General features: G+C 43.3%; 1 protein-coding gene across 4 annotated transcripts; it reads left to right on the plus strand.

Moving 5' to 3' along the window:
- Window positions 1-3,449: 3,449 nt before the first annotated feature.
- On the plus strand, window positions 3,450-11,452 carry LOC110509281 (caspase-2). Of its 4 annotated transcripts, none has more exons than XM_021590200.2 (12): window positions 3,450-3,539; window positions 4,240-4,396; window positions 4,817-4,978; window positions 5,102-5,242; window positions 6,332-6,404; window positions 6,937-7,028; window positions 8,443-8,625; window positions 9,963-10,091; window positions 10,167-10,257; window positions 10,366-10,554; window positions 10,735-10,844; window positions 10,956-11,452. In XM_021590200.2, the coding sequence occupies exons 2-12, from the start codon at window positions 4,244-4,246 to the stop codon at window positions 11,088-11,090; spliced, it is 1,458 nt and encodes a 485-aa protein (XP_021445875.2). In that variant the 5' UTR covers window positions 3,450-3,539; window positions 4,240-4,243; the 3' UTR covers window positions 11,091-11,452. The 4 variants fall into 4 exon arrangements, with proteins under 4 accessions (XP_021445875.2, XP_021445881.2, XP_021445883.1 ...); XM_021590206.2 differs by having other exon boundaries at window positions 10,369-10,554; XM_021590203.2 differs by having other exon boundaries at window positions 3,453-3,539; window positions 4,243-4,396.
- The last annotated feature ends 314 nt before the right edge of the window (window positions 11,453-11,766 follow it).

Genomic DNA, 11,766 nt, shown 5'->3' on the forward strand with positions numbered 1-11,766 from the left:
CCCAGTGCAGCAGCAACAGCACATGATGGAGACGATGATGAGGAGGAGACCATCTCTCTGGATTCCAGAAGGCATGAGGTATCATGTTAAGACTGTGAAAGTACTATTTACTCTACAATGGTGAGGAGTCCTCATCAAAATCAAAAAATCTAATTTCTTTTACAGGACCCAGATGCTATACAGTGGGAAAACCAGCCTGGCAACATAGTGCGTATTAATAAAAGGACACCACATCCTGCCAAATTCCAGCTGCGCTAATTGTATTGTGTTCACAGAGCTCACAAGCTATCAGAAAGTTGTATGGCAACCACCTCCGGTGCCAAATAGAACTGGCAGACATAGACATTCAGTACAAGAAGAAAAAGATGGAAAATCTTGCACTGGAGTTCGAAATAAAAAAGAGGACAATTAGGAAACTGGACCTTGAAATAAAAAAACTTGAGAGGGAGGTGAGATATGCCTTCAATGTACACTGTATGCTAACTGTAACACAAATGTATTAATCATTATTTTTCTTTCCTCCCCCAGCTCCAAGAAGATGACACAGCTCAAAATAAAAATGAGGTATATTCTCGTAAAGTCAAGTGAGCCATGACATATGAGCTCTTATTGTGAGCACACAGGACGGTGGCATCTTTCTAAGGTTTTTTTTATTTTCCCAGCAATCAGTACAACCAAGTCATCGTTATAAGGCATCGCCCTCTTTTGCCCACCCCCCCCAGCACCAGGTGTGGCCACTAGCCTATATGAAGGCCCAAAATTGTGTGTTCCTTTCTGCTCTGACAATGGCATGCCCATTCGTGCGAGATGTGGTGGATGAAGAAGCACTTGTGCTGAGGAGAGCCTTCAGGTGAGAAAGGGTCTTCAGGGACCGGTTGGACCCACTGGCCTTCCCTGATGACCATCTATATGAAAGATACAGGTTTTCTGCAGATGGCATCAGGTATCTATGCAGACTACTGGGTCCCAGGATTAAGCACCGCACTGCACGGAGCCATGCACTGAGTGTGGAGCAAATGGTTTGTGTGGCCTTGCGCTTTTTTGCTAGTGGAGCCTTCCTGTACTCAGTGGGGGATGCAGAACAGCTGAACAAGGCCACAATTTGCCGCACAATAAGGAGTGTGTGTCTGGCTATCAAAGCATTAGCAGATGTCTTCATCTCCTTCCCTGGCCACAGAAGACTCTGTGACATCAAAGAGGAGTTCTATAGGATTGCAGGTAAGAGGATCTACAAATTACAGGACAACTGTTAACACATAGTAGGATACTCATTACTTTGTGTGACAGGTTTCCCCAATGTCATTGGTGCAGTGGACTGCACACACATAAGGATAAAAGCCCCCTCAGGTGCCCATGAGGCCGATTTTGTGAATAGGAAATCCTTTCACAGCATTAATGTTCAGGTGAACATAACTTTTTGATATTGTTCATTGACGAACACTCTGCATTGCCAGTGATGTGCATTGATTGGTGTAATATTCCTCATCTTATGATTTCAGATGGTCTGCAATGCTGACTGTGTGATCAGCAATGTTGTGGCAAAATGGCCTGGCTCAGTCCATGACTCCAGAATCTTTCGGGCCTCTGAAATCTATCAGTGCCTATCACAAGGTAAGCCACACAACCCCTATTTATAACCATCATGGCTGTGTCAAGAATATCACTGTGTTTATGAGGTAGTAATGATGAGATTTTGTGTTGACAGGTGAATTCTCTGGTGTGTTGCTGGGAGACAGGGGGTATGGCTGCCAGCCTTTTCTCCTGACACCTTTCACAGACCCCCAGGAAGCACAGCAGGCCTACAACCATGCCCATGCCAGGACCAGGGCCAGAGTTGAAATGACCTTTGGCCTCCTGAAGGCACGCTTTCACTGCCTTCACAAATTAAGGGTCAGCCCTGTTAGGGCATGTGATATTACTGTGGCTTGTGCTGTCCTCCACAATGTGGCCTGCCTGAGGAAGGAGAGGGCCCCCAGAGTGCCACCAGCCATGGACTGGGACAATCCGGCAATCTTCCCTGATGACGACAGTGGTCGGCTGCTGAGGGACCAATATGTGTTGAATTATTTTAGTTAGTATGTGTGCTTTCAATTTTGGTTAAATATGTCCTGCGGTGGCAGAGGAATTTGGTTTTTTTTGGGTTCGTTTTTTGACGAATTTGGCCTCTTATGATGTTTGTGCGGTATACTGTGTGTAATACAAGGCTGCAGGGAGGCTACTGCATCCATTCATTTGTCTGTTCAGTTGATGTGTATGGATTTGTCCTGCATTTATTTTAGTGTGCAGACATGCAGGGTGTGTTATACACATTCAAAGGTCTGTATATGTATCATTTTGTATAATATGCTTAGATTCTGTGCTTTCCATCTTGTAGAGTCACTGTGACTTCAGTTTTGAAAGGAGCTGATGGTTTACCTGCTTTGTTTTGTCCTTATTCAATAAAGGAACATAATGTTACACATTGTGTTTTTATATTCATATGGAATGTGTATTTGTTTATATGACAGAGTACTAGGGCCACACTGAAGAAAAAGGATAAAGTCATAAATTTATGAGGCTGGTTCTTTCTGCAGAAAAGCTACATATTGTTTTTACAGTTTTGATACTTATGACAATGTGATACTTAATATTCTGGCACATCAGCATGTCTTTGTTTATGAAACCATACTGAAGTACAATTTCACGAAATGCCCCACATCTGTCATTTTAACAACTGTCCTCCTTTAAAACAACTGGTTACAATATTATGACTTGTGTTTTTTTCCCCTCTGTGGCCCTAATATTCTAGCATTTTATATATAGCCTTATAGTCTATGGGAAACTGTAAATTATCTAATGATAGCAACATCATCTAAAAATCATTTTTTATCCAAAATCATTGAAATTAATGATCACAAACGTTTAAATAACAGTGGGTCTAGTTATATGTGATAACAATGTATAGTGAGCAGTGAAATAACTATTGGTTTCCATTTGTGGTGACTGCTGACTGACATTAGGGATGAGATTAAATAGATCCTGGAATTTAGCCTGGTCTGGAGCAGGCTAGCTCCACAGAATAAATCTCCATGGTAATTTATACCATAACATATCCTCCTGCCCCCTATCCATCTTTAGTGCAACCGGATTACGGATCAATTGAGCCAGGATCACCAAGATATCCTGGCTTAATCCCTTATCCTAGTTTTGTGCAACAGGCCCCAGTTCATTCCTGTATCTCTGAATCTCTCACTCTCTTATTTCCTACAAATGACATGCCATCCTCTACCTCGTCTAAATATTAGATAGCAGTTTATGTTAGTCTTCCATGATCTTCTTATCAATTTGTTGATTATTTACTGTAACAACAGATACAAATTCTAAATTCATTTGATTACTATGTTTCCAACCACGCCCTCCTCATGGGAAAGCTGACTTGTATTCGCCCAGGAAAACGTCAATCCAAATTCTTCGAACTGCATTGGCTGTAATTCAACACAATGAATTTAGACCACTACCATTTCCACACATTGCAGAGGCGCGGAAGTTGGTTTCGTAGGGTACGTTATGTTGTTATATTGTGCGAAATAATTTCAAATACAGTTAGTTAAATCTGTTTTTAAGGACATGTGGTTTGGGAGCAGATGAACGCATTGAAAGTGTTCTGAATGTTTGAAATTCTCGAAAAAAATAACATCCCAACGTTAGCATGCCGATGTAACAATGTGTTAAGCGAACCTGACTGGCTAACGTTAGTTATTTGCATATCTAAAGTTCAGTGTACATTGTTTTCTGAAATGCAACGATACTGACTGACATTTGTTTACAATTTAGTATTGTTCGGACGTCAAAATGATGTCAACTTTTCCTTGACACATTCATTATTAGCTAGCTAACGCGTTAGCTGGAGACAGCTGGCTAACGTTACCTGACAGCCTTTGTAAGTATCTGCTGCTGAGTGTTACCAGACTTTGGAAAGAATAGGAGATATAACTACCAATTACTTTCTCGAATTCATCCAGACAGCTACTATAGCTAGCTAGTATAATGTTAGTTGTCTTACAGAAAGACACATTCAGCATCCTTACCACTCCGATTTAGAAAACAAGGTATGTTGAGCTATTATAATAGCTCGATACAATGCCAATGAGTAACGTTAATACGTTGTTGTTGAGAAGCTAGGCCTATATACCGCGCCACGGTTTTGCAAGAATGTAAGTTGACAGTAAATGAAGCGTTTTCCTGTGTCTTGTCTCGTAGCAGAATGTTGGGGGAATGCGGTATGCTGGAACGAGACAGAAGGGGGCTTCGGAAATGCTCTGTGACTCTCTGCAAAGAGATGGTGGTGGACGAGCTGTTCATTCAGTCCCTGCAGACAGACGACATTCTCACCGACAGCATGGCAGAAAGCATCCTGGTATGTTGTGTTCACCATGTTAAATTGTGTAGTTCGATACTATTACCAGGTCAGGTGACTTATGACACTATCAACGTCCAAAATATGCATGCATTCATGGCCCAAATGTCTTATTGTTGATGTATGTCATTAACTTCAATAATGTAATCAAATATGAATGTTAGTGTAGATCAGGGTTTCCCAAACTCGGTCCTTGAAACTTGTCCTTGCCCCTTGTGTGCATGTTTAAAAATGTTTTGCCATAGCACTACACAGCTGATTGAAATAATCAAAACTTGATGATGAGTTGATCATTTGAATCATGTGTAGTGCAAGGGCAAAAACCAAAATATGCACCCGGTTTCAGAAACCATGGTGTAGATTACCATGTCTTTCACATTCTATTTTTTGTAATCTGTGTTGATATCCATTGTTCCCCAGGTGGAGCCGACCTCCCACAAGCGGAGCTGGCGTCTGCTGTCCCTGCTCCCCAAGCGTGGTCCCAGAGCCTTCAGCAGCTTCTGCTCAGCACTGAGAGACACAGAGCAGCAGCACCTATGTGCCCTGCTCACAGAGTCACCAGAGAGGGATGGAGAGAGACAGGTGAGTGGGCACTGGGTGCCACACAAGATGTTGATCCAGACAGATGAGCAGAAGGACAAAGATAGAAAGGGAGAGGGGTGAGCGCCACAACCAACCTAAGCCTCAAACTGTGCCCTTACACAGTGTCCCCAGACAGCTAAGGCGAAAGACAGGGCTGAGGAGGTGATATCCACAGCATACCCAATCCAAGCTTCAGACCGCAACGCCCCATTCACAAAGACCCCAGTCAAAGACAGTGAGGAAGAGGGGGATGAAGAGAAAGAGGTGAGCTCTACCCAACACCTAACCCAAGCTACAGACTAAGTTGGAATATTTTCCTGGCATTTTACAAATGTTCCATCCCAAGAATAAAACAACTTCTCTCCCTAGTAACCCTGTATTTCCCTCCAAAACTGGAAGTGTCATTCAAAAACATTATAAAGCATATGTAATGAAAAACATTCAAACCTAATGCTACCTGAGTCTGCTACATTTTACGAGGCCTACATTAAAGACATTTAATGAGCCCAAAGCCCAAATAATTGTTCCATTATCTATAGGATATAGGCTACTGCACATTATGCACGACAGGGAAGCATTACAACCCATAGATGTAGCTAGCTATATGCTCTTGGGTAAATCAATGAAACAAGCTCCAGTAGACTAATCTTTTTCAGTGTGAACTGTATTACTGTATTGTATTATACTGTATTATATGAACTGGAATTACGCACATCGTTCAAACCATGATAAAGCAGTGGTTATGGGTCTGAATAAATAACTGCATTAGCCTGCTGCCTTGGCACGCAGTCACTGTTCTTTCAAACTACCTGTGGGTTCTGTTGGCTGCTGTATTTAACATTCAGCAACAACAACAAACAATTGCATCCCTCTTCGAATAGTCTATTGGTGTAAGAAATGCAAAACAGATTGTCTAGCTTTTCCTGCATGGGATTCAGCGCTAAGGAGCGTTTTTTTAGAGAGGCCAGCGGAGCACAGGGGAGTGGTTTTGGACGGTAAATCTCGGAAACTGGGTTCCTGCCATTCAACCCGACTACAGACTGTCCCCCCCAGAGTCCCCAGATAGTCACTAGAGAAAGAAGTGACCACAACACTCCCAACCCAAGCTACAGACTGCTGTAACAGGGAGAAAGAGGGGAATAAGAAAAGAGGAGGAGAGCTGTAGATTGGGAGAGAGGTGAGAGTCAGCCATCACTCCCAACCCAAGCCTCCTCTGGATGTTTTGGTATTCACACTGCAGGCGAGAGAGAAAAAATCAGGAATGAACTGGTTTCACCTATAAATGTTTAGATTGTATTGACGTCGAAGGTAAGTTCAAAGATGGTTAAATGATCGATTTCCTTTGTCCTTCAGAGATATGTGGACTCTCCCCTCCCACTTCCCACCCAGGAGGGGATTGTTCCAGCCAAGAGAGCCAGAACACAAGGTGAGTAGAGCAGTCATCTGAGGTGGGTGCATTCAAGATCACAGTTTTACAACTGTTTCATTCACAATATTTGCACGTTTCCTAGGAGATCGTGGGAGGGGTCGTTTGTGTGGTTGTTTGGAGAGAAAAAAAAACTAAAATGTAATCATTCTGTTTGTTGTCTTGCAACTCGGTAAAAAGCTTATTTTTAATAAACCCAATTAAACTGTAAATGAAAATGTCCCAATTGAGTCCAGTTGTATAATTTGATCAGTGTGGAAGCAGTGTGCTGTAGCCTTGGTATGGAGTGCCACTGCCCAGCCAGTCTCGCCACCTGCAGGCACCACGCCCGTGTGACTTGCTCACATAGCTGTAGTACAAAGGTTGTTACAACACCATTATATGTTGCTAACAGCTTCCCTTTCAAGGCAGAAACGTGACCTTGACTGGAACCCTGCTCTGATGGACATTATTGTAATTGTTTGTCTCCACTGGTGTAATTTCTGGAATGAAATACATTCAGGGTGTAATGTCATCCTAATATGTGTTTCAGAGTCAATGGAGATGTGTCTGGATGCAGACAGTCCCATCACCAGCTCTGTTCTTCCCTGTACACCAGACTTCTACTTAAAACACTGCCAACAGGTACAACGCTCACTGTTAATACAAACCAGTAAATCACCTGTCTGTACCATGTCACTGCCAACAGGTACAATGCTCACTGTTAATACAAACCAGTAAATCACCTGTCTGTACCATGTCACTGCCAACAGGTACAATGCTCACTGTTAATACAAACCAGTAAATCACCTGTCTGTACCATGTCACTGCCAACAGGTACAATGCTCACTGTTAATACAAACCAGTAAATCACTGTCTGTACCATGTCAGTGCCAACAGGTACAACGCTCACTGTTAATACAAACCAGTAAATCACCTGTCTGTACCATGTCACTGCCAACAGGTACAACGCTCACTGTTAATACAAACCAGTAAATCACCTGTCTGTACCATGTCACTTCCAACAGGTACAACGCTCACTGTTAATACAAACCAGTAAATCACCTGTCTGTACCATGTCACTGCCAACAGGTACAATGCTCACTGTTAATACAAACCAGTAAATCACTGTCTGTACCATGTCACTGCCAACAGGTACAACGCTCACTGTTAATACAAACCAGTAAATCACCTGTATGTACCATGTCACTGCCAACAGGTACAATGCTCACTGTTAATACAAACCAGTAAATCACTGTCTGTACCATGTCACTGCCAACAGGTACAACACAGTCTCTGTCTGGTATCTCTTACCTGAGACAATTAACGTTGTTAACTGATGTGTATTTTTGGTTCTCATATTTGTCACTGCAAATACAACTGTTATAATACAATAGGGAAGTTAGTTTCAAGGCAGCAGCCACTGCAACGTGCACCTTTGCAACGAACACATGCATGCACTTCCTGTGTCCAGAATGTGTTTCCAGATGCTGTTTAGCTGCATTGTTCCCCAAGGTATTTCTAGGGAGCAGGAGAGTAGATCTTCCTATTCAACCACCTCAACCTGTAACAGCTGTTGAAGTGTCTCCGCTCTAAACAGACAGCTATTAGACTTCTGCGGTATAGACAGAGTTTAGACCGTACCAGGACCAAGTCCCACTGGTCCGTAGAAGACAGTGTTTGTCTAGACCACAGTCAGTTTGACAGGAAAGAGACACGGGGAGAATTCCCCCAGCCCATGTGTTGAAGTCTCTGTAAACCTGCTCAGGTTGAGGATGATTCATCACTGAGCTCCACTGGGTTGTAAAACTGTCATTGAAGTACAGGGACAGAAACCACAACAAACACTACTGAGAACAGCAGCAACATAAGCACATTATTTTCCTTCTGGTAAACCATGTCATTTTCTCACGCTGCTTTTTTGTCTCGTCCCTCTCTCTTTTCTCCTCCTTTCCCTTCCCTTCCCTTTTTCTTTCCTCCCTTTGCATCTCTCTCTCCTCCCCTCACACTTTCTCTCTCTTCCCCCTCTCCTCTCTTTCTCCCTTTCTCTCCCCTTCAGTCCTATAGTATGGTGTCCAGTCCTCGTGGCCTGGCCTTGGTGATCAGTAACGTCTCCTTTGACCCCTGTGCTGCTCCTGACCTGGACTCCAGGAAGGGAGGGGAGGTGGACGAGGAGGTCCTCAGGAAGGTGTTCACTGAGCTGGACTACATAGTCACCGTCCGGAGAGACCTCACAGCTCCGGTAACAGAGACATACAGTTGAAGTCAGAAGTTTACATACACCTTAGCCAAATACATTTACACTCAGTTTTTCATAATTCCTGACATTTAATCTAGTAAAAAATCCCTGGCTTAGGTCAGTTAGGATCACCACTTTATTTTAAGAATGTGAAATGTCAGAATAATAGTAGAGTGATTTATTTCAGCTTTTATTTCTTTCATCACATTTCCAGTGGATCAGAAGTTTGCATACACTCAATTAGTATTTGGTAGCATTGCCTTTAAAGTGTTTAACTTGGGTCAAACGTCTCAGGTAGCCTTCCACAAGCTTCCCACAATAAGTTGGGTGAATTTTGCCACATTCCTCCTGACAAAGCTGGTGTAACTGAGTCAGGTTTGTAGGCCTCCTTGCTCGCACACACTTTTTCAGTTCTGCCCACAAATTTTCTGTAGGATTGAGGTCAGGGCTTTGTGATGGCCACTCCAATGCCTTGACTTTGTTGTCCTTATGCCACTTTGCCACAACTTTGGAAGTGTGCTTAGGGTCATTGTCCATTTGGAAGACCCATTTGTGACCAAGCTTTGACTTCCTGACTGATGTCTGGAGATGTTGCTTCAATATATCCACATAATTTTCCATCCTCATGAAGCCATCTATTTTGTGAAGTGCACCAGTCCCCCCTGCAGCAAAGCACCCCCACAACATGATGCTGCCACCCCCGTGCTTCGCGTGACATACTTTCTTGGATTTTCCAAGCTGTTTAAAGGCACAGTCAACTTAGTGTATGTAAACTTCTGACCCACTGGAATTGTGTTGCAGTGAATTTTAAGTGAAATAATCTGTCTGTAAACAGTTGTTGGAAAATCCACAAGTAGATGTCCTAACCGACTTGCCAAAACTATAGTTTGTTAACAAGAAATTTGTGGAGTGGTTGAAAAACAAGTTTTAATGACTCCAACCTAAGTGTATGTAAATTTCCGACTTCAACTGTACACACACACACAGAGAGTAAGACAGTGGTGCCAAAGGTACAGCAGTGCTTCAACAACATGGACTGTATCGGTGGATCCCCCACTGGCTTCAATCAGTGGCACTCAGGCATTTGTTTGCCTTGATCTTCACATAGACCTGTTGCTATTAGAGTCATGTTGTTAGCTAGTGGAGACAGCTGTCTGTAGCGTTGGTCTTTCCATGACCATGTTTAATGCAAAGAACAAAGGGTGAATTTACAGCTCTACACTTCCTCTCTGTATAACTAGTGGCGCTTGCACTTTGTGACAAAATGTACCAAAATAATTCTAAAAGTTCTATGTAATTAGAATATAGTTTAATACTTGATTGATCTCTCTCTATGACAGGGCATGCGGGAGTGCATTGAGCAGTTTGGCAGACGGCAGCAGCACCAGACCGTATCCAGCTGTGTGGTGTGTCTGCTGTCCCATGGAGTAGAGGGGGCTATCTACGGCACAGACGGACAGCTACTGGAGGTGTGTGTGACCTCATTCAGTTGAGAGTGAAACCCTTTCTGATGATAATTAATTGAATCTCTGTCTCTCTCTCAGTTGGACTGGGTGTTTGAGGCATTTGACAATGCCCACTGTCCTCTACTGCAGAATAAACCCAAGATGTTCTTCATCCAGGCCTGCAGAGGAGGTGAGCTCACACACAATCTCTCTGCCCTCACTCTCCCTCCTTCCCTTTCCCCAACACTCCCTCCCCTGTTCTCTTCTTCTAACCCGTCTTCTCTCTGTCTCTCTCCAGAGGAGATGGACTGTGGGGTGGAGCAGTCAGACGGGCCAGAGAGGACCCAGTCTCCTGGCTGTGAACAGAGGGATGCAGGGAGGGAGGGAGAGGGAGATGGAGACACCAGGCAGACGGAGGAGAGAGGCAGGCTCAGAGTCAAACTGCCCCAGCGCTCTGACATGATCTGCGGCTTCGCCTCCCTCAAAGGTGTGTGTGCTTATGTGTGTTGTCTGAGTCGGTTTATGATGTGAATGTTGGAGTATTTGGTGTTATTTCTTTGTGTGTGTTGGGCCCTGCTAGGTAATGTAGTGTCTGTCGGGCCCTGCTAGGTAATGTAGTGTCTGTCGGGCCCTGCTAGGTAATGTAGTGTCTGTTGGGCCCTACTAGGCACTGCAGCCATGAGGAACACCAAGAGAGGATCCTGGTTCATCCAAGAGGTCAACTCAGCACTCCGCTTCAGAGCCAGAGACACACACCTATCAGACATACTGGTGCAGGTAAACACAAACACACACCACATATCACAGTCATAGTAAGTACATTTTCCCTCAATAAAGTAGTTATCAGCAAGTTCAGTGCTAGTAACCTTTTGTAACCTCTGTCCTCAGGTGAATGGTCGTATTAAAGACAGAGAAGGCTATGCTCCTGGCACCCCCCACCATCGCTGTAAGGAGATGTCTGAATTCACCAGCTCCCTCTGCAAAGACCTCTACCTGTTCCCCAAGTACCACCCTCAGTACTGACACGCACACATGCTGTTACACACACTCACAGAGGATTAATGAATTCACATTTGCTGTGCAAATTCTCTCACAGACAAACTCTTGGAAAGAAAAAAGGACCGAGTTGTTGTAAATCTATGTGCTTGGTAATGGGCATGAAGTATACATGACTGGTATGCAGCTGATGTGTGTACCTACCTATCAGCTAGGCTTGCTATATGTGTATCTGTGCCAGTTAGAAATGGGATTGAAATGTTCTAGGAAACATTTTTAGCTCGTTAACACACCAGAATATATTTAAATGTATCGCTTTTAATTTCTTACTAAACAGCAACTTTTGGGTTTGAAGTTTATTCTTTTTATAAACATGTATTTTGTATGCAGATCTATTTTTATCCATTTATTTTGTATCAAATCATTTTGAAGCTCTTTTTTTGTAAGAATTTTAAAGCCCTTGTCTCCTTTTTGTATTCAAAAATGTTTATTATAAAATGCATAACATTATATGCATTATAATAGGAAATCCCCCCTGACCAAATGAAGGTATGTATCTGTGTCCATCTGATGGGCAGACAGGTGGTGGTGTAGGGGTATTGGCTGAGGATGCAGCATGGAGGGAGCTGCATTTCAATACCCTCCTAGTAATCGGAGTCTTCCACTGAAGGATACTGGGACAAGTAGATGTGATATTGGGAGT

This window comes from Oncorhynchus mykiss, chromosome 3 (assembly GCF_013265735.2).
Source record: "Oncorhynchus mykiss isolate Arlee chromosome 3, USDA_OmykA_1.1, whole genome shotgun sequence".
Taxonomy (NCBI): domain Eukaryota; kingdom Metazoa; phylum Chordata; class Actinopteri; order Salmoniformes; family Salmonidae; genus Oncorhynchus; species Oncorhynchus mykiss.